The 27,401-nt window shown below is 24.8% G+C and overlaps 3 protein-coding genes across 18 annotated transcripts; 1 reads left to right on the top strand and 2 right to left on the bottom strand.

The window, feature by feature from the left end:
* Window positions 1-971: 971 nt before the first annotated feature.
* IA-2 (tyrosine phosphatase IA-2) lies at window positions 972-13,116 on the top strand. 2 transcript variants are annotated; one of them, XM_003698585.4, is made up of 17 exons: window positions 972-1,152; window positions 2,763-2,858; window positions 5,240-5,293; window positions 5,407-5,467; window positions 5,868-5,999; window positions 6,093-6,174; window positions 6,448-7,216; window positions 7,306-7,461; window positions 7,621-7,664; window positions 7,741-7,893; window positions 7,975-8,101; window positions 8,204-8,271; window positions 8,438-8,821; window positions 8,989-9,210; window positions 10,084-10,448; window positions 10,554-10,607; window positions 10,760-13,116. In XM_003698585.4, exons 2-17 carry the CDS (start codon window positions 2,771-2,773, stop codon window positions 11,025-11,027), a joined length of 3,027 nt encoding a protein of 1,008 aa, XP_003698633.1. In that variant the 5' UTR covers window positions 972-1,152; window positions 2,763-2,770; the 3' UTR covers window positions 11,028-13,116. The 2 variants fall into 2 exon arrangements, with proteins under 2 accessions (XP_003698633.1, XP_086765459.1); XM_086909333.1 differs by lacking the exons at window positions 972-1,152; window positions 2,763-2,858 and adding an exon at window positions 4,863-4,967.
* On the bottom strand, window positions 13,117-16,069 carry LOC100868822 (uncharacterized). 8 transcript variants are annotated; one of them, XR_015292354.1, is made up of 7 exons: window positions 15,615-16,069; window positions 15,181-15,283; window positions 14,295-15,064; window positions 13,970-14,087; window positions 13,678-13,899; window positions 13,433-13,535; window positions 13,117-13,359 (listed from the first exon to the last, which is right to left on the bottom strand). XR_015292354.1 is itself a non-coding variant. In XM_086909335.1 (7 exons), the coding sequence occupies exons 1-7, from the start codon at window positions 15,724-15,726 to the stop codon at window positions 13,304-13,306; spliced, it is 1,359 nt and encodes a 452-aa protein (XP_086765461.1). In that variant the 5' UTR covers window positions 15,727-16,069; the 3' UTR covers window positions 13,117-13,303. The 8 variants fall into 8 exon arrangements, 4 of the variants coding, with proteins under 4 accessions (XP_086765461.1, XP_086765462.1, XP_003698868.3 ...); XR_015292355.1 differs by having other exon boundaries at window positions 13,433-13,504; window positions 13,803-13,899; XM_086909335.1 differs by having other exon boundaries at window positions 13,803-13,899.
* Cdk12 (Cyclin-dependent kinase 12) lies at window positions 15,864-27,181 on the bottom strand. Of its 8 annotated transcripts, none has more exons than XR_015292350.1 (13): window positions 26,852-27,181; window positions 24,822-26,145; window positions 23,594-24,723; window positions 23,091-23,518; window positions 22,840-23,036; window positions 22,563-22,767; window positions 22,210-22,478; window positions 21,800-21,973; window positions 17,660-18,044; window positions 17,411-17,531; window positions 17,157-17,339; window positions 16,936-17,056; window positions 15,864-16,069 (listed from the first exon to the last, which is right to left on the bottom strand). XR_015292350.1 is itself a non-coding variant. In XM_086909329.1 (13 exons), the coding sequence occupies exons 2-12, from the start codon at window positions 26,135-26,137 to the stop codon at window positions 16,956-16,958; spliced, it is 4,443 nt and encodes a 1,480-aa protein (XP_086765455.1). In that variant the 5' UTR covers window positions 26,138-26,145; window positions 26,852-27,181; the 3' UTR covers window positions 15,864-16,069; window positions 16,936-16,955. The 8 variants fall into 8 exon arrangements, 6 of the variants coding, with proteins under 6 accessions (XP_086765455.1, XP_086765456.1, XP_086765452.1 ...); XM_086909329.1 differs by having other exon boundaries at window positions 16,936-16,990; XM_086909330.1 differs by lacking the exon at window positions 16,936-17,056.
* Window positions 27,182-27,401: the final 220 nt, after the last annotated feature.

The raw sequence follows: 27,401 nt of genomic DNA, 5'->3' as shown, positions 1-27,401 counted from the left end.
AAATTTATTGAATTAAAATTATCTTAAATTTATTATATATATAAAATAAAATAATTGTAGAAGGTTAATGATAAATTGTTTATACATTATCTAGATATAATTAATGACTCATATTAAAATTTTTTTACATTTAATTAAATATCTTTACAACTTTAAATATCTTATTAATATTTTTATTTGATCAATATTTATTTCAGAGTTAGTAGAAGAAATTCAGTGTTTTATTATTTCAAAAAATAAACGCACTTCATGAATAATAAATGCTCAACGACTATATAAAAAGAATAGAATAGAAAATATATAGACATTTGTTAATTTGTAAATATATTTCATATAATTTGAAATTTTATATTATCTGGAAAAAAAATTTTTTTAAATTGAAATTTTGCTAAAAAATCTTGAACTATTCAAAATAAAATATGCAACAATATTGATTAAGGATGTAGAAAATTGTTTCTTGTGATCAAGAATTATTTCTTTATTATTATAAATGGTATTCTTTTCTTTTTTATTTTTCTCATTATTATTTAATAATTTAAATTGTTAAAATAAATTATATTTAAATTGTTAAAATAAATTTTGTTTTTATATTAAATATATATATATTTTTTGATATATTATTTTTATTTTTGAATGAATAAATTCAATTCAAATTTATTTTTCATTATATTACAAATATGTGAAAAATATTGTAAATATATGCGTGTATTATAAATATTATTATATTATATTATTATATTATATATTATTATATTATATTATAATTCCATAATAATTTCTTTTTTTAAAAAGTGTCAAAAAGCATCTTTGGAAAAAACTCTTGTTTTCAAAGTCCAGATATCATAAGGGTATTAGTCCGATCACTATTCACATTCTTGGTCGCTTGGCACCCAGCATGTGCGCTTGCAATCGATTCCGTGGTCAACGCATGCCCTGCTTGTTCGTTCTTCGTGGAAGAGTATTCAGTCTGTGACACTCTGCGATATAAGATACGTAGAAGAGGAAATGATCTAAAGAGACAATAATCTCTATGTTAAATGAGCAATCGTATTCTTATTTTGAAACACGTGATACATTTTACGAAGACTGAAGAATCTTAGTTCTAGAATGTATTAAAATTGAGAAGATAAAACAACCAAGTGTCACGCCCAGGTAAGCCAACAAAGAGACACGTTTTTTTGCTGCTAGAAGCGCCATATAGATTCATAGGAATAAGAGAGAGACAGGAAAAGAGGGGAGGGAACATGACTACAACCTGATGCTTCTAGTAACTATGTAACTAAATAGAGATATAATCGATATAAAATCTTGCCATTTGCATAGAAAATTAAAAAAAAAAAACACGGAAATTGAGGATAGAATATTTATTTATTATTATATGTAGTTGGATATTGACTTCTTCATTTTGAACTTAGATAATAGACGAAAGATATTGTTGGCGTAAAAGAGAATGTTCATTGAAAAAAAACAATAGTTTTTATTTGATTGTATAATAAATGAAATTGGAGTAATTACTTAGAATACATAAAAAATTGATTCATTGAGCGAAGATTAAATTCCATAAATCGTTGTAAGCTGTTTTCCGATAACAATGTACTAATTTATTTTGTCTTGCTTCGGTGTCGTTCGATTATAGGGATGTGCACAATGATTGCGTAAACTTAAGTGCTTATGTCGTTATTCAAAGGTATACCGTACCCTTTATAAAATCATGCAGTATTTGTCAATTCATTATTTGAATAATTAATTTTTGCAAGATTTTTAATAAAATTTTATTTTATTATAAATTTATTATATTTGACAATATAGTCTTATGCAAATAAATAATTAGATTATTTCAACAAGTTATTCTATATGAAGTATCATTTCAAACAGCTTGTATACTTTTCTATGATGTTATATATATTGTAGAACATTTTTAGTTGAGAAATTGAAATTTTGGATATGAACATTCTATGCATTTTAAAATTTTTAATATAAATATTTTCTGCAAACTATTTTATTTATAAATGTTAATAATATAATTGATAATTGTTAAAGAATGTATACATATACATATGTGTACATATATGTATAGATAAAAAAATAAATATATAAAAGAGAAGAATCTTTTTATAAATTTTATATAAATTCTTTGTAAAATCTATTTTTAAATTTGATTATGCGGTTCAAAATTGGAATGATCAAAACTACATTAAATAGACATAATTAGATTTTTGATATAAATGAAACGTATTGAAAACATTGGAATGAAAAATATTAAGACAAAAAAGAAAATATAAAAAAATAAAAAAAAATATTAAATAATAAAAATTCGCATATAATATATATATATATATAAACATATAATATATATAGTATAATTATATAAAGTATAATTATAGGTGATAAATGCAATCTTCCAATTATTGTTTTTCTATCCATCTTTCCCTTTTTTCTCCATTCCATTAAGAATAATAATTCATATTTTTTTATTAATTGTAAGAAGTATCAACGACAAGCAAGTTTAATAAAAATAATTGTACCATTAAATGAATTATGAATTTCAAAGAAACAATTTTTCACAATTATCAATATGGTATTTATTTTAATTTGTCTTTGTTCTCGTCTAAACTACTCTTTTATTCTTTCATCCAAGAAAAATAAAGATGTATTATAAAATTGAAATTAAACGAAATATTTATTATTTTTTTTAAAGAAAAAAATACTTTTTCTAAATTAAATATATCTTTATTTTATTTTATTTATTATCTTAATTATAGGAACATCTATGGGCCGTAAACGGTGGTGGCGTGGAGGTCCGGAGCTGTTAGTGCTCTTTATTCTCCATCATATAATTCTGGGTGACGGTGATGTTGGTGAGTAGAAATTTATAATTATTTTATCAATCAGGATATATTTTTTTAGAAGTTGAATAACTGAAAAAAATATAGATCTTCGAATACTTCGAGAATGAGAACTAAATGAAATGTTTTCTCATAAAATATTCTTGATATGGTTAAATGATATTTAACCATAAAAATTATAATATTATAACAAATATCATTATAATCTTCTTTAATATATTATATAGACAGATTTTCTTCTTTTTATATCAAAAAAAATAAATAAAGACATTTTTAACAAATTAAGAACGTTGTTATAAGATGTTGTATTGTTGTGTTGTATTAAAATAGAAAAGGATTAAATAAAATTTTTAATTCTCGGACGTTTAATAATTCAATATCATTCTTTTATTTCGTGTTTTTATTTCAACTTGATCTGAAGATTTCATTTCGCTAATCAATGTATTTTTTTCTTTTCTTTTTTTGTATTTCAATATTTTAATAAAAAATTCTTTTTGTTTCTTTTTTATTTTTGATTTTTCTTTATACATATACAATATAAATTATTACATAATAAAATAAACATCAAATTATTTCGAATAATATATAAAAAATAATTAATTGTTTGATTATTGATAAAAAAAAATGATTATAAAGAAGAAATCTGTAAAAGTTTTCATTTAACTTTCTTTATGGAAAAACTCATGAAATTAAATTTATCAATGTTCACTTAAATATTTCAATATTATATTTCGTTTCTTTTTTAACTTCAGAATTCTTAAATAATACAATTAATGTAAAAATGTATTCACAAAAAATATCTTTTTCCAATAAAAAATGATAAAGAAAATAAAAATTAAAAAAAAAATAATTTTATAAATAAAAAAATTTCTTTTTCATCATCACCAGATTTGTAAAAAAATTCTTTTTAGAATTACTGAATTTTTCTTCTAATAAAAAAAAGAACAATAGAAGTTAGAAAATGAAAAAGGAAAATATAGTTTTTAAAAATTCGTCTTGAATTAAGATTTAAGAGACGGTAAAAAATTATTGTTAAGATTTCTTGATTTGAATTTTTTTCTCAGTATCTTTTTTTTCTATCCATATTCAACAAATTTCAGTTGCCATCAATTTTCTATCTTCAGATCCAATATTTTTTTTTATCGTGTCAACCATTTATGTGCAGATAATTAACATATTATATCTTATTTAATCGTGACTTTGAAAATTTATTATTTCTTTTTAGGATAGGATTTGAAACGCCGAAAAAAAAAAAGAAAAGAAAATGAAAAAAGAAATGGAAAAAAGATGATGTTCGATTTTCGCCCACGAACTCTTCACTATTATTGAGCTATACATCCTACGCAACCACCATCTTTGCAAACTCGGCTTCTCTTCTTTGCCCTGAATTCTTTTTCACGCACAAATGGTTTTTACTTTTATTCTTTCTCTTTTGTTTTCTCGTTTCCCATTTTATCGTTATTTTTCTCAAAATTCTACATTTTTCGTTTTATTTTATTTTTTATTAATTATTTCTAACACTTATTTCCTTTTAATACTTTACACTTTGTTAATCTAAAATTATAAAATATAAAATTATAAAATTGATATTTGATATAAAATTTGTTTTTAATTAATCTAAATATTATTTTATCTCTTTATTAAATTGTATTTGTTATTATTCTAAAAGAATTTTATATTTTTATAGTTTAAATATAAAATATTATGAGAATATCTCACAATTGTAGAATCGTTGACTAAAAACTTAATCCTAAAGCGAAGATGAAAAGAAATAAAACTTCATGTCGTCAATTCAAAAATCGTGAAGTAAAATTTCATCAAAAGAGAAAATTTTAATGTTTTCCTCTATTTATGAGCAATTCTAAAGGTTTTCCAAAATTTTTATATAAATTAATATTTAGATTTTTATGTATATTTCGCCATGTCATTTTATATTAGGCGATAAAAATAATATATAAATTTATAATGTTCAAAGGTTTTTCGACATTAAGTTCTAATATTGAGTATTCAATAAAGCAAGATAAAACTATAGATATTGATATTCGATATGGCACATTGGCAAACAGTTTTTGTTTGATTATTTAACCCCTAAGTTAGGGGTTATCGCTTGAGGATTGAGCGGTATGTAGCAAATACTCAGTTTTCTAATTACGGAATACGTAGTGATCTGTATAATTGATATAAACATTTATATTAATATGTTATAAATGAAAATAATAACGATACGATTCTGCGTTATTTTATTTGTAGTATCATAAGACATTTCATATGTTTAATAGTTAATGAATTCATTACGAAAATATATCTAATTATACTATTTAATAAGAAAAATTATTTTAAAAATAGATTATTGATTAAAATTTCATTAGTCTTCTACTTACATACTGTTACAGGGTGTCTGTTCAGCAAAAATCTTTGTGATTCTCGCACGGAAACATGTTATAATGGTATTTATTAATTGCTCAAGGAAATATATTTTATTATTATTATTTATTTTATTATTATTGATATAATTATTGATACGAATAATAAAAATAAAATTTGATTTTTAATATTCCAGATCTTGCGTTTGGTAGATGTTTGCCATTATATTCTGACTTGAATGAAGAAAACTACTATCAGTGAGTATTCAATATTTCTTTCTTATATGGAAATGAAACAATTTATTTTCTTATATCGATGCAATTTTTTTTTTAATTTATCAATGATACTTGTTATAATAAGTAATAAGTATATACTTGCTATTCTAAATAATTTAAAATACTATAAAAAGTACATAATTGATATTATCTTTTACGATGAAACAATTTCTTTTTATTGTCTGACCATAAAATGACTACTTCATTTAACGTAATAATCTTCATTTTAGAAATACAATATAGAATATGAACTTTTGTTTATCATAATAAAAAATAAAATATGAAAGATAAATTAAATTTATATCATATTGAATTCGTAAAAATTTACTAACAAAATTATTTAATTTAAAATTAACTAACTTTTTTTTTTTTTTTATTTTAGATATGACTTTGATGTGAATGAATTGAAACTATTAAGATTACAATTAGAGAGGTTGGAAGTAGATGGATATAAATGGTCTCATCCCTATACGCAATGTATTATGCAAATGTCTTTATATAATTTACATCATGGGTACGATTAACATTGTTGAAAATTTTATAATGCATGATACAATCTATGATATTTAATATATGATTCTAAATTATATTATCAATTTATTTTTAGAGAAAATTATGATCTTCGGCTGTGTCAGCATTTAAAACAACGCACACGTTTCGAAAATAAAAATGAAATTGATCAGGCTAAAGTAAATTTATCATAATATCATAGTTCATCTTTAATATATTTTGTGCTGTTACATGAAAATTAATTAATTGTAAAATAAGATTTTATTCAATTTAAAATCAAATTGAAAAATATTCAGCAAAAATAACGATAGTTTTATATTTTAATCTTCTTTTTTAAAAACTTCATTTAAATAAAAAAACTTTGATTAATTCAAACAGCACAGAATATATTGATTTAATTAATTATTTTATTTCAATAATCAAAATTTTAAGATTTAACTTCGTTTTTTAAGATACCTACAATAGCCATAGTAAAATTCACGCCTAATAATGATAAATTCAATAGTCAATTTGCCAATGAGCTTTACTATCCTCCTGGTACACGAGATCAATATTTCCGTGATTACAACGATGAATTCTCTCAATCACCATATAAAGAACAATTTAAAGAAACAAATACTCAAGTGTACAATTCGAGATACAATCCGAAATTTTACAATGAGTATGATTCTTTAACAAACGAAGAAAACTATGAAGAGAATGATGAAAATAATTTGCCAAAAAGACCTGTAACTTTCGATAGATTTGATGAAAGATTATATCGAACCAGACGGCAACCATATAATTTACGAGATTATGATGATAACGCGATGGAATCGTTTAAAAATGCTTTAGAGAAGGAAGAATTGAAGAAGAAACTTTTAGATAATAAAAATTCAAATTCCATGGATGATTTAACTGCTGATAAATTAGAATTTCTAGTGAATGATAAATCTGATGATTATTTTGATAAAAAGAATAATGAAGATGGAAACCTTGATGTTGAGTACGAGAAAGCATTTTCAAGAAAATATAAACCTAGAAAATTTACTGAGCTTCCGAATAAAAACAAGCCTCTTCTGGAAAATGTGAAACGTAATCTCAAGGATAATTATGATAGTGATGATTATGATGATATAGGAGAATTGCCTCAAAAGGATAGCACATCGATAAAAAATGGTATTTATACTGAAGGAGGACTCGTTCAAACTGTTGGTGATAAATCTAACATTGGCAACGATGGTATATTATTTTATTATTATTCTATATTTGATGCTATTACATATTTTCAATATATATGATATATACTTTATAATTTGTTATAATTTTAGAGAATACTTACGATAATTTATTTGAGAATGATTTAAGTGAACTTCTATGGAGACGTGGATTAGCTGGTTTTAAACGACGGGAACGTTTGGATGTTAAAAAACCAGGACCACCATTTTCAACAAATAATTACGCATTTAAAACTCCATCTCCAATCAGTAAATTTTTACTTATTTCTACTTTATTGTACTTACTATTTTATATTTATAATTTTTTTATTAATTATTATTTACTTTTATTTCTTTTATAGTTTATTTGATATTCATAATTTTGCATTATAATTTTCTGATATAAATTGACAGCAAACATATTTTCAGTTTTGAAAAATGAAAATCGGCCTTCCATTGAAACCGAACAAGATGCAAGTAGTAATCTTATATAAAAATAAAACAAACAATATATAAACGATATTATTATTTAAAATATTCATTTTTTAGAATAATGTATTATTAACTCCAAAGAAGGAAATAGAAAGTGTACAACAAGCGAACAGTTCAAAATCCTACAATAATATTGATCTAGATCATGTTTACATAGAATTTCAGCAACCATTTCATGCTTGGATAGAAGCAAAACATGTTGTACAAGAAGTAATTGCTAATTTATGAATGTATACATTTTTTACTTTAAAAAATTTTCTTTAAAAGATCAAATAAATATTTAATTTGTAGGTGGAAAAATTATTAGGACTAAAATTTGATTCTTTAAAAGATATTCGAGTTGGTAGAACAGAAGTGACATTTAAAGTTGAAAAAAATAATCAAAATTATAGTGCTACTGACGTGGTTAACAAAATAGGTAGTTAATTAATCTATGAATTAATTATTTTTACTATTATTTCTATTTAAAATTATAAAAATAATTGAATATAAAAATTAATCCTTTATATTATATTCTCAGATGATATACGCGGCAAGTTGAAAGACACTCTGGAAGTCGAGGTGATTCGTGCAGGCATAGGTGACAAGGTTCATCTTAAATTCATCATCATATTTAAAATTTATTGTCCAAACAAAATCACATTATAAACAGAATTTATTATAAACATGATTCTCTATTTAAATATATTCAAATATCTTGACGAAATAATTTTATTAAAATAAAAATTAATGTATATATATCTTTTGTTTTTAGAAAAAACTACCTGCAACGTTGGAAGTTAGTAAAAAATCTGAGATGAATTCAACTATGCTTGGAATATTATTAGCTTCAGGATTTGGTGCTGCCACTGTAGCTGCAATAATCACATTGATGATTGCTCGTCGACATGCTAAATTTCGAGCCAAATTGGCAGGATTGGCTACACCTGATCCGGAAGCTTCGAAGGATTATCAAGACTTATGTAGAGCAAGAATGCATGCTAAACAGACAACAGATAAACCAGAATCACCGCGAATTACTAGTTTAAGTCGGGAAAATGAGTCCAATAATTTACCTTCGAATCGATCTAGTACATCCTCTTGGGGAGAAGAACCGACTCTTTCAAACATGGACATATCTACTGGACAAATGGTTTTGGTATGATAAATAAAATATTTCTAAATATATCAATTATATTTTTAATTTTTATATTATTATTAAAATTAAGTCTATTAAAAGAAGATATTAAAAAAATATAAAAGATACATGTATATTTGTGTACATATAATAAAGATGAATCAAAATCTCATTTTATATTTTTCTAGAATTATATGGAAGATCATTTAAAAAATAAAGATCGATTAGATCAAGAATGGGCAGCATTATGTGCGTATGAGGTAGATCCTTCTTCAACGGAAATCGCGCAAAATGAAGTAAATACCAAATGTAATCGTCCTGGCGCGGCGATTCCCTACGATCATTCCAGGGTGATTCTAAATGATCTTGCTAATGCCAACAATTCCGATTATATTAATGCTTCCACGATCGTAAGTATTCTTTTTTAAATTTATGATTTAAGATTTTTAAAATTTAAAAAGGATATAAATACCGAATAAAATAATATATACATGGTTTTTATCTTAAAATCATTGAAAATGGAACTCAAAATAGAAATCGGTAAGTCACACGACAAGCATGAAAAATTTATTATTATACGTATAGTTTCAATAACAAAGCAGTGCTTTTTTAACAATGCTTTCGCGTAGATATTCGAATTTTAAATAATATTAGTTGAGGCATGATTTGAAGATATCATAAGTGTAGATATAATTTTAAAGATGATTCTATAAAAAGCAATCAAATAGTTCATATAAATATTCATCAATTTTGTATTCAATTTTTAATCTCAATTTTAGAAACAATTTTTAAATATACTTAACATTAATATAGTTAACATTAATAATAATGTTATTATTAAACATTTTTAATTTTTGCTATTTTAAGTAAAGAAATGATGAACGAAAATAAATATTTAAATGCAATCAAAAAACCATATAAAAATATTTATATAGACTTTTCTTATTATTTTTACATTCAAAATTTAACTATAAATTTATATCTCCATATTATGATAAAATTTCATTTCAGAAAAACAGTAAACATGCACTGTATAGTTTAGATATTAATTCAAGTAAAATAGCTTTTAATATATATAAAATTTAATAATAGAAAGTTTTGATTATGTTGCAAAGTTTAAATTATCTCTGCATAATATAAAAAAATCGCAAAAATCGCACGTACAATAATTTAAAAAATAAAAAATGTGCTTGCTATATATTCAAGAAAGCCGTGTGACTTGCTTCTTGATATAAAATCAATGATAAAAAAATATTATTTCAAACAAATCTGATATTCTTTAGACGGATCATGATCCTCGAAATCCAGCTTATATCGCTACACAAGGACCATTACCAGAAACAACAGCTGATTTTTGGCAATTAGTTTGGGAACAAGGCAGTGTCGTAATCGTAATGCTAACTAGACTTACCGAAGAGGGTATCGCCATGTGTCATCGTTATTGGCCTGAAGAAGGATCAGAATTGTATCATATCTACGAGGTACATCTTGTATCCGAGCATTTTTGGTGTGATGATTATTTGGTGCGTTCCTTTTACTTGAAAAATCTACGTACTGGCGAAACAAGAACTGTAACGCAATTCCATTTCTTATCTTGGCCCGAAAATGGTATACCACATTCCATCAAAGCACTTCTTGAATTCCGCCGGTAAATTATTATTCTATAATATATTATAATATAAATTTAAAAAATACTTAAATTTGTACTTACATAAAATGTAACATTATTCTAATATTTATTATTTAATTTTAGAAAAATTAACAAATCTTACAAAGGTCGATCATGTCCTATAGTTGTCCATTGCAGGTAAAATAGACATATTATTTATATTTATCTTTTGAAGTCTAATCTTTGAAGAGTAATGAGAAACCCTCATTATTATCTTTTGAAAAATAATTAATAATATCATTTGATATATCATTCATCTAATAGAATAATGAGAAACATAATTTTTATAGTGATGGCGCAGGACGTACTGGAACTTATTGTTTAATCGATATGGTCTTGAATCGTATGATGAAAGGAGCTAAAGAAATTGATATTGCAGCTACATTAGAACACATAAGAGATCAAAGACCTAATATGGTTGCCACAAAACAACAATTTAAATTCGTTCTCATGGCAGTGGCGGAAGAAGTACATGCAATTCTTAAGGCTTTACCTGTACCTCCTACAGAAAAATCTCCTCTTCCAGAAAATAATTCTTCAATAAAACAACATCAGTAAGATTTGATTCAAATTGAAAAAAGCAGTCGCAATGAGCAGAGGCAAAGAATTAATTAATAATCCACCGGACAAATATAATCAAATATTTTTAGTCGACCGTAATCGCATTAAAAATCTAAAATTATATTTTTTGTTTTTCATAACTTTTTCTTTCTATACTTTTGAATATATAGTAAATTTATTACAAACTTCTAACGGATTTCGATTATATTTTGTTGTAAAATCGAATTATATAAATATCGAATTTGAAAACTTTTTTAAGTTTTAAATATTTTATTTATATATTGTTATTCAGTTGATATAAGATATATATATATAAATTATATTATCAAATAATTATTTTTAAAGAAAAATTTATTATAGTAATCTATATTTATTATGCATCTCGTTTGACTACGGCCTACTTGGATAATCAAGTACAAGTATATGGACTTGAAAGACTGAGCTATGCAACCGATGGAATTCTAAATATCGGCTGATAATGGAATCATTCATACTATGTACTCTTATAAACTTGTCTTCGGAAATAATCTTTATAGCGAACAATTTTATCAAGTTTCGATATCATTTATTATCATAAAATGAATATTTATCTCTTTTATTATGTAGCTCAGTCTTTATATTATAATTCATTTTATTGTTGAATTTATAACATATGTATTATAAAAATTTTAGTTCATTGAATTAAGTTGCTTTTTCTTATAAACAAATCTACTCTAATGTGCTTTACAATAGCTTTAAATAAGATGTCAAGAAATACTATGAGATAATTAACATAATTCTATTTATCTCAGAGTCAATTCTATCAAATGTATATAATATTGGTGCTCACATTGATTATGTCATATATGATTAATTTTTTTTATTAATATTTGGTTAAATTTTTGTATCTGCTTTTTTAAATTAATTTCTCTATAAAAACTTTAATTGAAAATATACAAAATTTGAATTAAATTTTTATTAAAATTAAAAATGCGAGAATTGAGATCCCCACATTAGAAATTGAAATCAGAATTTTTATACTATTATTACATGTTCTAAAAAGTATGGATTTAAATGGATGGCCATGAATGTTGCTTCCGTGAAATGAAATTTTATTAAATGTTAAATGTAATGTTTTATATAAAAAAAATTGCAAGAAACATTACATATTTATCAGTCTCTTTTCTACGCGTAAAGAAAAAAAATGATCGAGCTGCACAATATTCAATTTATAATTAAGTATTATCATTATTAAAAAGAAAAAAATATTATAAAAATATCTAAAAAGAAAAATTTAAGAATATTTTATCAATGTGAAGTTAAAATATGATCATTTAATATAAACGTAATATTTTAAATCACGTGAAAATGTTAGTATGAACATACTTTGTGAATAAAATATTTAATCATATTATGAAAATAATGTGAAGATATGTTAAAAAAAAAAAAAAAAAGAAAAGAAAAAAAAATATACAACGCATACATGTTTACATAAATTATGGTATTGATAGTTGTGGAAGTGTTATACTTTAAAATGATACTATTTATTCTGTAGATCCAGCCTCCTACAGGATAAATTGATTTAAGATTTCTTCTTTTTATTGTGCAGTACGATTATTAACATTAATTGTTTTTTTTATATTTTTATTTATTAGTTCATTTTTCTACTAAATTACAATTTATGAATTAACTATATATTTATTAGATATCGCAAATGAATAAAATTTAAAAAAATTTTTAAACAAAATAATATAAAGTATAAAAATAATTTTATTTTCTAATGTTGCTTCTACATCTGAATATTTTATAGTTTAAATATCAAATTAAATCACAAAAATTTAAAAATATTAATTATAATAGGTTACATTTTAAATTAATACAATATATATTGTGAACTCAACATAAAAGTTTGTTTGACAAAGGATAAGTTTCATTAGTTTCATTAGTTTCATTTTTTAAATACAGATTCATATAAAAGATTCTATATTTTTATGCAAAGGAATGAGTCTATATAAAATGAAATAATATATAAATCTATACTATGTTACTCAAAATGTAATACTATATGTGTTATAATATAATAAATCACTCTATGTTCAAATCATAATATGTTGTATACATTTTTATTCTTCAAATTTATTTATCTTTTCTTGAGCTATAAACTTTATATTACATATTTAGAAATATTTATACATTTATGTTATTATTCTTTAAAATTAATATAACTTTTAAAATAAACAATTATTTGTAAGATATTTATAAGATAATAAATAAAAAGCATATCATGCTTTATTTCAATCTGGGAAAGTAGATTGAAAAGTAGTATCAGGAAATACAGGACACCAAAAACCTAAAATATGTTAACATTTATCAAATTTAAGTATATTTTATTTTTTTAAAAATATAAAACAATATTAAATTACCTTCAGGTGTATTAATTTTTTCATTATATATAGTTCTATGTCGAGAACACTTATTTCGTCTCATTTTTATTTCTTCCTCAGAAATTCCAAGATTAGTGTAATACTAAAAAAGAAAAAAATAATTTTTAATAGAAAGTATTTAAATTGTATTTAATCACATATATATATATATATATATATATATATATATATATATATATTTTTATATTTAAATTTAGATATTATTTTACATGTAAATAACTTACAGTTAAATTTTTAATATGCAGCAATAAGAAGAAATAAATTATAAATAAATATATATATTTAATACTACTTCAATTAATCCTTTAAATTGCTTTTTTATATTAAAAATTCAAATTATATATCTTACCTTTTCACATTCCCAACAAGTAATACCAATCATTTTTTCTCTTTCTAATCTTTTCTTTGATAATTTATTCTCTTGTTTTTTTTTTTTATTAGGAACTCTTAAAAAAAATATATTAAGTTTAATATAAATATTTTAAAACTTTTTGAATTTATATAAATAATGCTTACATATCAAAACTATCCATAAAATATTTCTTTATAGGTGGATATTCCGGTGACTTTTTATTTTCAAATTTATTTTCTTTTAATTCATTTTTATCATAAGGTCTTTGTTTAATTTTTTCTCCTAAAAGACAATACGTTTCATCATATATTGAAGAATTGGTATCAAACATTTGATTGATTAATTCTGGATATTTTCTCTTTTCTGTTGGTGTAATATTTTTTTCTATCTCTAATGTTTTAATTTTTTTTATTGGAGTTGATAAATTTTTATTTTCAGAATATTTAATATCTGAAATTGTTTGAAAAAAGGATGGATTTAAAATATTACCATCAATTTTTGATTGTGTAGATGTTTCTACAGATAATAAATTGAGACTAGATTGATTTATTTTCTTATTTGAGGTTTTATTTTTCAATTTTAAACATTTTATTTTTGAACTTAATTCTATATGTTTTTTGGGACTATTTTGAATTACTTCTTCTTCTATAGATTTATTATAATTTTCTAGTTTTTCTATGTCTTTTTTAGATATAGATAATGCATGTACTTTTGAAATATTTGAATTTTCATGAGTTGCAGTATTAATGGATTGTGTATCTGGAAGAAACATAAGTTTTGTCTGTCTCAATTTTTTACCATTTTGTAATAATGTGGTATCTACATTATATAATGTATTAATTCTTAATTTTTTTGATATTTTATTAGGTGTACATTTTATCTCATCATTACTATTTTCATTAATTGAAATTTTATTTTGTGATTTCTCAAGTATTGTATCTTCCCTAAAATTATTTCCTGTTAATATTAAAATATTTTCTTTTATTGGTATATTTGGATATGTTTCATTTATCTCAAAATTTTCTAGAATAAAATTATTATCTGTAATATTGGTCTTTTTAGATTTAGAACGTTTCTTTATAAGTATTGGACTCTGCAATAATTTCTCTTCTGATATTTGTTTCTCAATAAATTTATCATTTATAATACTATCATTTAAACTTGCATCAATATCAGAATTAGAACTGGTACAAACATTGTTGTACAAAGATGTAAATATTTTTTTATTTTCTGATATTTTGCTTGGATTAAGTGCAGTACTAAAATATAAAAAATTAAAATATATATATATTATTTTATTAATAGCAAATATAGAAAATAACATTTATAATATAATTTTTTAGAATTATAAATCAACAATAAAACCAAAACTTACACAGCTTTATTATCATAAATATTTGATTCAAGCAATTGAAATGGAATTTTAAAATCAGCATCTTCACAATGCTTTCGTAGTTTTAAATATTCACTCCATAATTCTGTAAATATAAGATGTCTAATGTTTAAATCAAGTAATTAAATTAAATTTTATCAAATTTATATTAAAAAAGTAATGATACAATATTTAAAACAATAATAAAATTTTGAAATATACAAAATTTTTATTTCATAAAAATTTTATTTTTAAAAAAATTTAATTTTTTTAATTTAGTCGCAAAAAGTAACTAATATAATAATTAATTATAACACATAAAAAATTCAATATTAAATAATTTTTATTTTGTAAATATAATTTTTTATAATTATAAAAAGAAATATAAATAAAAAAATGTCAATTACCGATATAAAAACAATATGATACATACTTACTTTTATATTGTTCGAATGCTTTCCCTAGCATTCCAGCAAAATTCTTCGTAGCATTTCGCGCAATCTCATTGTCTACGAAACAATCAAATTGTAAAACATCTGACAAAGCCATCAGTAAAATAAACGAGGTTAGGTAATCGTTTTTTAGAACAACTCAATACCCTGCCCCTTTTCTCACTTTTTGTTAATTAATTCGTTGTTTTTTTTTTTTATTACGTATATTATTATCACACCGAGTATAGAATCGAATAAAGTCAACAAAACAAATAATTTATTATTCATTCCCACAATGTCATACTGCTGATCACTTCACTGAATAATCTACAGCGTGTCGATAGTTTCTTTTTAAATCGCAGCACAAACCGCCATGATATGGTCATTGTATACAGCTTGCCGGTATAGAAGCACACTTCCTAACCTCATTTTCGCAGTGTTTTTCTTGGAATCACTTCAATCTGAAACGTTCGTGAAACTTGTGTTAATTTTTTTTATTCTGTTTTTATTACGTTCAAAAATAATTTGAGCTTCGAAAGCTATAATTTTATTCTTTTATAGAAAAAAACATTTTACATAATTTCGTAAGTATATATCTAACCAAATAAAAATAATTTATTCATAATATCGTTAATTTGTAAATATGTATATATCAAAATATATTAAAAATTAGTTTCTGCTCTTTCTAGTTTACCTGTCCTAAAAAAAACCTACTATCGTGTACTTTTATCTCTTTATTATATCTCGACATTATGTACATTACACATCCCGTAAATATTTCTATAATAAATAAGGATTTAACATCGTATATAAAAAAAGGTTTATGCAGCAAATAAACATTTCGAACGTATTCAATTTTAATTTTTTAAAATACCTTCATTGTCCTCTTTTTCTTTCTTTTTTGTTTTTGTTTTTTTTTGTTTTTTTGTTTTTGTTTTTTTCTTAACGAATTCATTCCATATAACAAAATATCACCTAACATAAACTATCATGTAATAAACGCTATGTATTTTAAAAACAAATTATTTTTTGTTTCAAAAAAGATAAAAGTATCTTTACATAAATCAAATATTTTGTTTGAATTTTTCATAGTATGCACATAGATTAAATGTTTTTTATATAAAAAAGAAATTTATGTATGCAGAAATGATAAAATGATAAATATTAATTTAATATAAACTTTAAAGCTCTTATTTCATATATCGCATAAGTGTGCACTATAAAGAGCATATTGTTATTATTAAAGATACAAGTACTATATTAAGTAACTGGTCACGTATTAATAATACATCCATTATATACAAGTATACACCGAATGTGCACTTACAGTTATGAACAGAGAGTAGTCTATAAACAACTTGGATGCAGTTGTACTTCCATGCCTAGTTAATTTAAAAAATAGCAATTTAGACCTTTTTCCAACTTTATACAGAACATAGTTTAGAACGCTGTAAAGAGTTATATATACAAATCATTATGAGCTGAATGCTGATTGAGAGGAAGTTGAGGGTAAGGAAAGGTTCTGTGTTAGGTTGGATATTGGTTTACCTGGGGGTCGGGTGATAACAGGGGAAGGATTGCAAGTTTCCAAACCATAGCGCGACATAAGCGCTAATAATGCACTGCGAACACCAGCTGTTGCCACTTGTGACCATCTTCCAGAACTCATTGCATCATCACCAGCATAAACTGCATGTGCATCAAAATTTCCTGACTGTGCTGCATTTGTATCTAAAAAATAAAATAAAAAAATAATATATTACAAATATAAGAAAAAAAATGTGCATAAAAAATAAACTCACCTAAAAGTGGTGGATTTAATACAGGAAGCTGAGATTCTATTAGTCCACTTGATCTTGAATTTGCAGCAAGTCGAAGTTCAGCATGTAGTTCTCCTAATAATTGTATTACTTTTGGATCACTCTGTAATTTGAATTGTAATAATTATAGGAATATAATAATTTTGTATTTTATATAATATCATAATCATATAAAATTTTAAAAATGAAATATTTAAAAAAATATTTCATCATTAATTCAAATATACTCACTTCATTATCTGATCGAAGTGACATAAGATCTTCAACACGAATTGGTTTTCCCTGATTTAATGCATTTGTGAGTAAACTTAATCTTCGAACAAGACTATCTTCTGTGTATAATTCTGACATATGAGAGCTAGTATCTCCTTTGGGCCGTGGTGTAACAGGTGGTGGACTAACATAAAAGTATGATGGTGATGAGACCATATAAGGTCTAGTATCTCCCTTAGGTCGTGGTGTAACAGGTGGAGGACTAGTATAATAATATGATGGTGATGAAACCATATAAGGTCTGCTTTGGTTGAACAAGTTATCTCCTCCGTAGTGGGATTCCGTACCGAGACGATTTGGATGAGAATTGTAACCTGCTTCCATTTTTAAACGTTTGGAAGATCTGAAATCAAGTCAAAAACATATTATAATAATTATAAAAATAAAAATCAAATGTTTTAATAAATATATCTATTTATCAAAATGTTATATTAAAACAAATTTATTGAATATAATATATATATATATTTTTTATATTAAAAACATATAAATAAATTAATAAATATATATTTAATAAAAAATTTATAAATATTATAAAGTTATAAAATATCTTCTATAATAATTTATACTATATAAAAATGGAAGAAATGCTTCTTAAAATTGAGAATATATTAATGATATTAATATATTTAAGAAAAATTAATAAAATAAATAAAAATTCATAAATATTATTAAAATGGACAACGATACATAAATATCCTATAGTAACACTTGTTTCATAATTAATAGAAATCATGCAAAAGACGTTTCATGAACGTGCATACTGAATAAAAGCAAAACTAATGAATCAATATTTCATATAGATATACATGCAATTTAATAAGCATAGCATATCAACTTTATTTATATTCTGTAAATTTTATTTTTCACAATTTATTATATATTTTATTATTTATATATTACTTATATTCGTATGTGAAGAAAAATGACAAAACAATTCTATAAAAGATCATAAATATAAGAATTGTAATTTGATTATTCAATTCTCACTGCATCCTCAACTTTCTTGCATGAGAATATTAAGCTTTTTTATTTTAGTATATAAAGCCCAAGCGCATATGTTATATGATACACAAAACCATGTCTTATGTGAATTAATAAACTGGACACCCTGGGTATAAACATACATTATACAAATTTGGAGAATATTTATTACCTATTTATATTCTTATAAGTGCTATAAAATTTGCCCTTTATCATTCAGCCACAATAACATTACTTCCTGAAACATAATTGTTTTTCTTGTTAGATATTTTGCCAATTTGTATTTACTTATAATTATTTGTTATATTTATATTTTTTAAATATTATATTGTTTTTTCTACAAATTCCACAATATAATTTATCATCAATAATATAATATGAATATATTAAATTATATAATAAATTATATAATATCTATATTATGTACAGCATTATTATGATTTAATAGAAATATATGTAATCAAATGCATATGTTATGTATATATTTACATTGTATGATAAAATAATTGATTATGTATCAAAATATTTATATATTTATTTATATATTCTACATTCTATATACATTAATATCTTTATATATATTATTCTTGTACTTTGTATAAATTATATAATAATTAAATATACAATATGAAAAGAAGGAAATATTAATATTTAAGAAATTGATTAATATAAGTAACATAAATTTGATCATAATTAACAAATTTTATACATTGTAACATTTAAATATCATTAATAATACAAAATTGTGTTATTAATGTAGAATATTAGCTATTAATCTAATAAAAATGATGATTACAAATATATCTATAATAAGAAATTAAATTATTATACAATAATTTTATATCTTTGATTACTATGATTGGTATATTACTTACTACAGAACTTTTTATACTATTTTGTATTTTTATTTAGAAAGCATCACCTTTTTAATTAATCATTACAATTGTTTTAAATAAAATAGTTAAAAGTAAAAAAATATATTTAATTTGTAATTATTTATACAAGAAAATTATTTTACATATTGTTGTATACGATCAATTATTTAATATTTATTCAAGTTTATTAAATTTATAAACATTTATTTTATTCTATTATTTTAAAACTACTTTGTATGTTATTAATTATTAATTGATGAAAATTATACAAAACTTATAATGAAATATTCTTTATTTGAAAATGAATTGCATGAATCTTTGGATTCTTCTATTATCATATAATGCTGTTCAATATTTATGAAAAAGTGAAATTCTTTATTTTATTTTTTTACGAATAATTAAATTATAATTAAAATAAAGAGACATTAAACTAACAAATGTATTAAATATCCATGCGAACTTATTGTGGAATAAGTAGAAAAATAACATGTACTATGCATATTATTTTGAAAAAGTATAATCATGTATATTGATATTATCATTCATTCCCAAGGTCCCAGTGTTCACTATCAGATATAACTTTTATAAAGGATTATGGTTACTTAATTTATAAATAAAGATATAGAAACATTGAAAGGGACTAAACAAATTAAATGATAAAATATTTTAATAACATTAGAAATTCATTGTCCATGAAAATGTTAGGCAAATGCCTATGGACATGTAGTAAATATTTTATATTACAGTAAATCAATAATATTTTACATTGTGACGATAATACATCAGGTTGTTCTAAACTCTGAATTTCATTATAAGAATGGCATTAATACAAAATACATGCAAAAACATGAATAGTTAACAAATATTAAAAATTGCCATTCGTATATTGAAACTTATGATAACTATCTACAATACGGAATAACTCTAACACAGTTAAGAAAATATGATCAATTAAAATATGCCTAATCTATAGATGTGAATGTTCAAATAAATTGAATTAACATAAATAAAATGAAATGTCGATGACGAAGGCCGTGATGTTAATATTTCACGTAATACATTCACATTTTAGTCTTGGCTCCTTGTATTCCATTGTCTTCAATCTTCCAACATCTTCTTCTTAGTATCCATTTATATTCCATTAGACCTATTTACACTCCAAGACTTTATAAATATTATAAAGATCATTTATTTGCGCTTATATCCTGTGCTCATTCATTTTATATATCGTTCCATGCGTTTGTAGATGTTTTAATGTTCAATAGTTTAATATGAAAATTAACATACGAAATTTCATTAAATCCCGATTTTTTTTATTTACAATCATACCTATTATATATTTTTTTTAAACATTATTTGAAAATAACTGTTTTATATCACTGATACAATCATAGATATTAATAATTATATGCATATACATTGAATTATGTAAATGCATATATTTAACTGTGATAGAAAATTGTACATATATGCATTTTCTTTTTCACAAACATATCATAATTTATGCATATGTATGTTCACATTGATCAGTAAATATGTACATATATGTAATATGTATCTACTTATTGGTCATATATTATCAGATATAGAAAATATCTCATAATTTTAAAGCTCACATAGTTTTCAAGAACATCCAATTAAATTGAATCACAAACACATTACAAGACAGAATACGTATTTTCCTTTTACATAAATGCTAATATTCTTTAAATCAAGTAATATTTAATATCACTTTAAAAGAACTAAGATAATATTATGATAATAATATTTTTTCTACTTATTGAAACATATTATTATAATCATTATTATAATCGCTATAAATTTTGTATTTCTTCCAAATACATGCATTCAAAATGTTTTCATGTATTTGAAAAATGAAGTATTAAAAAGTAATCTCTGTAGTAAACCCATGAAAAGAACGTTGTTGTACATTTTCGTGTGTCTATATTCCATTGTTCTGCATTATAGCCATCGTCGTGTTCGAACGACTGTGAATCAAACTAAAATTAACTTATTTTATCCATTATTGAAAGTCACATGCAAACGGACGATGAAAATAAGATACTACAACAATTATGTTTTCATTCTTTAAATAAGATTTCTAACAACGCATTTTGCTAAGAAAATAAATGCCAAGCACAACTGCAGTACACAGCCATCTACGTGTGTAAGCAATTAGTATCTGGTCAGTATTGAATCGCGTCCCAGTTTGTGCGAATATCTCTCTACGACTACTCACCCCCCGACATCAGATAGATCTTCAATAGCCTTATGGGGACCTCCTTTATTTGGAAGCGGAAGAAGAGGCATCTTTCCGGCGGAACTTTCTTGTTGATCTCGTAACTGATGTCTTCGTTTTTTACTCCAAAGCTCATGACAGTCTTGCCAAGTTGGAAGCTGAGGCGCAGGCATTCTAATTTTTTAAAAAATATATATTTTAATAACAGATAATAGCTAAAATTTGTTAGAAAAATAGTTAAAAAATAGTAATAATAATTCCTGTAATTTTAATATCTTTTTCAATTATATTTTTACATAAATATTATTATTGAAAATTATTTTAATTTTATTTTTTTTTTCATTTCTCTATATTAAATGAACATAAATAATATTCTTTTTGTAAGTATATTCAAATACAATAAAACATACTGCTCGGGTTGAACATTTTTCAGCCAAGCACTTTTAAGCGCATCAGCAGCAGTTATTCGTTTTTCTGGATCTAATTCCAACATTTTGTCTAAAAGATCCAGAGCTGGTGCTGGCATAAATGAAAAATCTTCTCGTAAACGTCTTCTATGTGATTTTTTTGGTTTCAAGGTACGCCATAATGGCAGTTTTATCACAGAAGGCCAAACAGCAGGAGTTGGAGTACCACAGACTCTGGAAATCATCTCCAATTGCATCATTTCTACATTTGCCTAATAAAAATAACAATAACTTATTATTCTTTTCTTTTCTTTTTTTTTTTTTTTTGACGAAAATAAAGTTTGTTATTTTCTTACATGAAATAATGGTTTTTTAGAAAATAATTCTCCTAAAATACAACCACAACTCCATACATCTATTGCAGGACCATAACGTTCTTCACCTAACAATAATTCGGGTGGTCTGTACCATAAAGTAATCACTTTATTTGTATAAGGTCGCTGTCTATCTTCAGCATTATAAAGCCTCGCAAGTCCAAAATCGGCTAATTTGACTTCCCCTCTATAAAAATTATATAATCAAATTGTAAAAATACCATTTTTTTCTTCATTAATTATATAATATTTTACATACTTGTTATTCATCAATATGTTAGAACATTTGATGTCTCTGTGTAAAAAGTTTTTACTGTGGCAGTAATTTAATCCATCTAATAACTGTTTCATAATGCTTGCATTGTTCATTTCATTAAAATCTACCATTCCAGATTCTAAAAGACCCATTAAATCGTGATCCATGTATTCAAATACAAGATAGAATGAGCCCTTGTCCTATAAAATCGTAACATGTAATATCACTTTTTATATCATATATTTTAATATTACCTTTCTGAAATCCAATACATCTTGTTTATCCGTAACTATTTCTCTCAAGTTTACAATATTTTTATGATTAAGCTGACGTAAGATTTTAATTTCTCGTACTGCTGTAACAGGGAATCCCTCTTTTTCGTTTTCTAGACGAACTTTCTTCAATGCAACAAGTACACCAGCTCGTTTGTCCCGAGCTTTATAAACTTGTCCATAAGTACCCTCTCCTATTTGAGTTATGAATTCAAATACATCAACAGAACGTTCTCCCCAATCTTTACCGCTCGAAGTTGACATAGGAGTATGACAATTTCTAGAACCTCTACGCTTTAAAATTTTTGGTCTTTTTAATTTCGGTTTTGGTGGGACATGTTCAACTTTCGTACGAGGTGGTGTTGCATTTGGATCATCTTCTCCACTTAAATCTTCCGATCCAGGAACAACTACATTAAATTATAATAAAAGAAATATTATTTAACGATAAAATATTAATTAATGACAATAAAATTATTATTTACCTGGTGGCATAGGTAAATCTTTAATACCCTTCTTCTGTGGTGGTTTTGGAGTTGAAGCTGGGAATTTCATTTGTGCCTTACTAGGAGGACTTGGAGATCGACTTGGTGGTGAGTCTATACTTTCTAAATCATTTTGATTAATTCCAGGTGGTAATGGTAATCGTGATAAACTTTTAGTTTTAAATGCCACAATAGGAGGTTTAGGAGGATCTACTGATTTAAGAGGAACTAAATTGTTAGGAGGATTAAATTTAGACATAGCTGTATTTGGTGCTGGAACTGGTATAGGTATGGGTGGTGGTGGAACAGATAAATTAGGTAGAACAGGTACTGGTACAGGAATAGGCACTGGCATAGATACTAAACCTGCTGCATTTGCAGACTCAGATTGTGGTAATGGTGGTGCTTGCAAATTTGTAACAGCTGGAAAACTTGGACTGCTTGTAACAGTCACTGGACAAACATTAGTTGTAGTTGTAGGCGAAGTATATACAATAATTGGAGGATGCTGATTAGCTCCATGTATTACACTTGGTGTATTAACAGTTTGTGTAATTGGTAATGGTGGAGTTTTTCCTGCTATTCCATTATCATCCGACATTGGAACAGGAATATCTACAAGATCAACAGGTTTCATATTTTCATTTGTTGTCTTTAATTGTTCTTTATGATTTATATATTTGTCTTTATTGTCAGTGGAAGGTTTATTTTCGGAAGATGCATTACTAGCATCTTTCTCGTCAGTGCCTTCTATAATTTGAACTTCATCTTGAGTAACAGCCTTTTCCTTAGCTGCTTGTAATTTTTTATATGCTAATTCTCTCATATTTCTATCTTTTACAAGTTCAGCAAATAAACTAGTTTCACTAATCTTTGCTTGTACTCGAAGATTTCTTGCTGTAATACTTGAAGGACTTCTTGCTCTGGATCTATGAGGAGAAGGAGAAGGTATTCTCGAAGGACGTGGACTCTTCGATTTGTGTTTTCTTGCTGATTTATGTGATTTGCTAGGAGAACGAGATTTTTTCGGAGTACGACTTCTTCTTCGTGAACGTGATCTAGATCGTGATTGTACTTTTCGCCATCGTCCGGGACTTCGCGAACGTGAACGAGAAAGAGGTAAATGCAATCTAAAAAAAAAAAAAAAAAAAAATTAATTTTATTTTGAAAAAAATATATATATATAATTTTACATTATTATATCATATAACATAATATAATCGTATACCTGCTTCCAGTAGGACTTCTAGTTGATCTCGATTTCCTTTTATCTCTTCTATCTTTTTCATGATGTCTATGTCGTCGTTCAGATTCTTCTCGTCGTCTACGTTTACTCGAAGATGGAGAACTAACAGGATCTCTACGACGATGACTTACAGGACTCGGACTAAATTCTCTCCGTCTTGTAGAAGGACTAGGACTGTGCCTGAGTCTATGCACCATTGGACTTGGACTGAAATCTCTTCTTCTCGTTAGACTATGGTCCCTTCGACGTGATGGTGGACTTGGACTATGAGGTCTCCTACGACTTGAGCTAATAGTGGGCCCTGGACTAATACTACTACGTCGTGTATGAATACTAGGACTATGCTTCTGTCTTTCAGGAGTATGTTTCATTGTGGACAAACTTGCTTTACTATTTTCTGGTGTTGTTGTTCTTGGAGGTAATAAAGGAGTATGGGGAGATTCAGTTGGTCTTGGAGGAAGTGGTGGAGGAGTTACATTTCGAGGTTGTCTTGTTATTTCAAGTTCTACATCACTTAAACATCTTTGTTCTTGGGGTGTGGCAGGGGATATTGGCGAAGTACTGTCTTTTAATGGTAAAGGCGGTGATTCTGACCAATTTCCAACTGGTTTTTCATGTTCTGGACTTATAATAATTTCATCTGTAATACGATGTGGACTTAAACTACGAGAATGTCTTTTAGACTTTCGTTTTTTCTTTTTTCCAGAACTAGATGAAGGACTGATGCTTCTTTTCTTTTTCTTTTCTCGTTTATGTTTTTTTTCTTTTCTTCTTGCATATCGTCTAGATTCTTCTTCATATTCAGGTGTTCCACCATGCATTGTTGAAGGTTGTTGCTCATTTGGTGAATAATGTCTGTTAGAATGCCTATGTTGAACTGGTGGAGATGGTGAAAGACTAATAGGAGATGCTCCAAGAGCACGTACTGGACTTCCTCCATAATAACGTCTTTGTAAAACTGGTTCAGGTACTTCTCCATCTGTATAGCTATTACCTCTACTATCTTCTGACTGAATTTCACCAGCTTCTGGTTCAGATAAATCTTCACTACTCACATCTGAATATTCAACCAAAGGTTTAACAATTGAAGAAGCAACAGTTGGCACATTCTCTATGGATTTATCTCTTGATCTCTTCTTCTTCTTTTTTCCAGAACTTTTGTTTTTTCCATGCCTTCTATGTTTTTTATCAGATGCTTCAAAACCGTGTCGATTTATATCACTGCTAGTACTTCCTCTTCTACGTGATCGAAATCTTCCATTACGTTCAGCTCTTTCAATATCACGGCCGCTAGGCATGTCACCTACTAAAAATGTAAAAATATTGATATGTAGATAAATAATATTTTTATTCATCATTTGATTATTTAGATATTTCTTTCTATAAAAATAAATACATAAATTTAAATGTAATAAAATATATAAGAATGTTTTAAATTTGACAATTTCTATATATTACACTTCATATAAAAATTATAAAAATATTGAGATAAAACAAAAAATAATTATATTTTTTATATTTAATTTCATCAAATGTAAAATTCAATTTTAATATATAAATAAAAGAAATACTTCAAACATTTATTTTAATATTAATTTATAATATAAAAATTTGAAAATTATTATTCCTATTCTCAATACTTTCAACTGAATATGGATATTATACACGTACATATGATAATATATGTATGTAGAAAGCACACGAACATGCACATGCATAGATTAGTCGACGTAACAGTATCTTCGAATATCAAAATTCTACAATGTATTTAATAGAAAATGGTAAACTTTAATAAATTATCCTATTTTTAAAATAAAAATAAAAATCTACCAAGTATAAACTTATGACTCGTTCGTTCGAAGAATATTTTGCCAAATAGAATTTTTTGGCCGAGTTAGCATAGCCGCCATTGTTAACGACTGGGTGGCAAGGGAGTTGCCCACTTTTCACAAAGAAAAATCAGTTACCATTTTTTACAGAATTATAAATTAATGAATAATATCAGTACTTACGTGCAATATAAATCTTGTAATATCACGCTAAATGTTGAATTTCTTTGCATCGAGCTGGTCCAACGTAGCGATGGATGTAATGGTTACGTTCGTTGCTCAGTAAACAGTTTTAACACATATTTCGTAGGCCACGAGTAAAATTTGATAAAGATTAATAGCTATCGTAACAATTAAATGTTCAGGCAATCATATTTTTATAGTTTTACTAGCCGATGCATCATATCTCATGAATTTTCTTTGGATTGTATTTGGCTTTCTCATAAAGGTAGCTCAAGTAAGTAGAAGCCATTAACCATTAGCACGTCATTATTGTCTGACGTAACAAGCGATAAGTGCTGCACCCTTGCGACTAAACATGAAGTAAATAAAAATGCGGATAATCTTCAATATTATTATACTTGATACAATTGGCTGAATTAAATTTATTTATTATGCTTATATATAAATATAAATGTATTCATTATTAAATTTTTACATGAAAATAGCAAATATAAATAAAATATATATTTCTATATATTTTAAAAATTTTATACTAAATACTTTCAAATTA

Source organism: Apis florea, unplaced genomic scaffold, assembly GCF_048593485.1.
Source record: "Apis florea isolate Af1SG1 unplaced genomic scaffold, ASM4859348v1 contig_3158_pilon, whole genome shotgun sequence".
NCBI classification, from domain to species: Eukaryota; Metazoa; Arthropoda; class Insecta; order Hymenoptera; family Apidae; genus Apis; species Apis florea.
This window is presented reverse-complemented; position numbering and strand designations above follow the sequence as displayed.

Excerpts from the sequence above, each read along its gene's own strand:
- IA-2 (XM_003698585.4), top strand. The coding sequence starts at position 2,771 with ATGGGCCGTAAACGGTGGTGGCGTGGAGGTCCGGAGCTGTTAGTGCTC. Across the intron at positions 5,468-5,867 it reads AATGAAGAAAACTACTATCA|ATATGACTTTGATGTGAATG; the intron begins GTGAGTATTCAA and ends TTTTTATTTTAG. Across the intron at positions 8,822-8,988 it reads CTACTGGACAAATGGTTTTG|AATTATATGGAAGATCATTT; the intron begins GTATGATAAATA and ends ATATTTTTCTAG.
- LOC100868822 (XM_003698820.4), bottom strand. The coding sequence starts at position 15,726 with ATGGCTTTGTCAGATGTTTTACAATTTGATTGTTTCGTAGACAATGAG. Across the intron at positions 15,284-15,614 it reads AGCATTCGAACAATATAAAA|AATTATGGAGTGAATATTTA; the intron begins GTAAGTATGTAT and ends TTATATTTACAG. Across the intron at positions 13,900-13,969 it reads TTTATGGATAGTTTTGATAT|AGTTCCTAATAAAAAAAAAA; the intron begins GTAAGCATTATT and ends ATTTTTTTTAAG.
- Cdk12 (XM_086909326.1), bottom strand. The coding sequence starts at position 26,137 with ATGCCTAGCGGCCGTGATATTGAAAGAGCTGAACGTAATGGAAGATTT. Across the intron at positions 23,037-23,090 it reads ATGTATTGGATTTCAGAAAG|GACAAGGGCTCATTCTATCT; the intron begins GTAATATTAAAA and ends ACGATTTTATAG. Across the intron at positions 22,768-22,839 it reads AACATATTGATGAATAACAA|AGGGGAAGTCAAATTAGCCG; the intron begins GTATGTAAAATA and ends TAATTTTTATAG.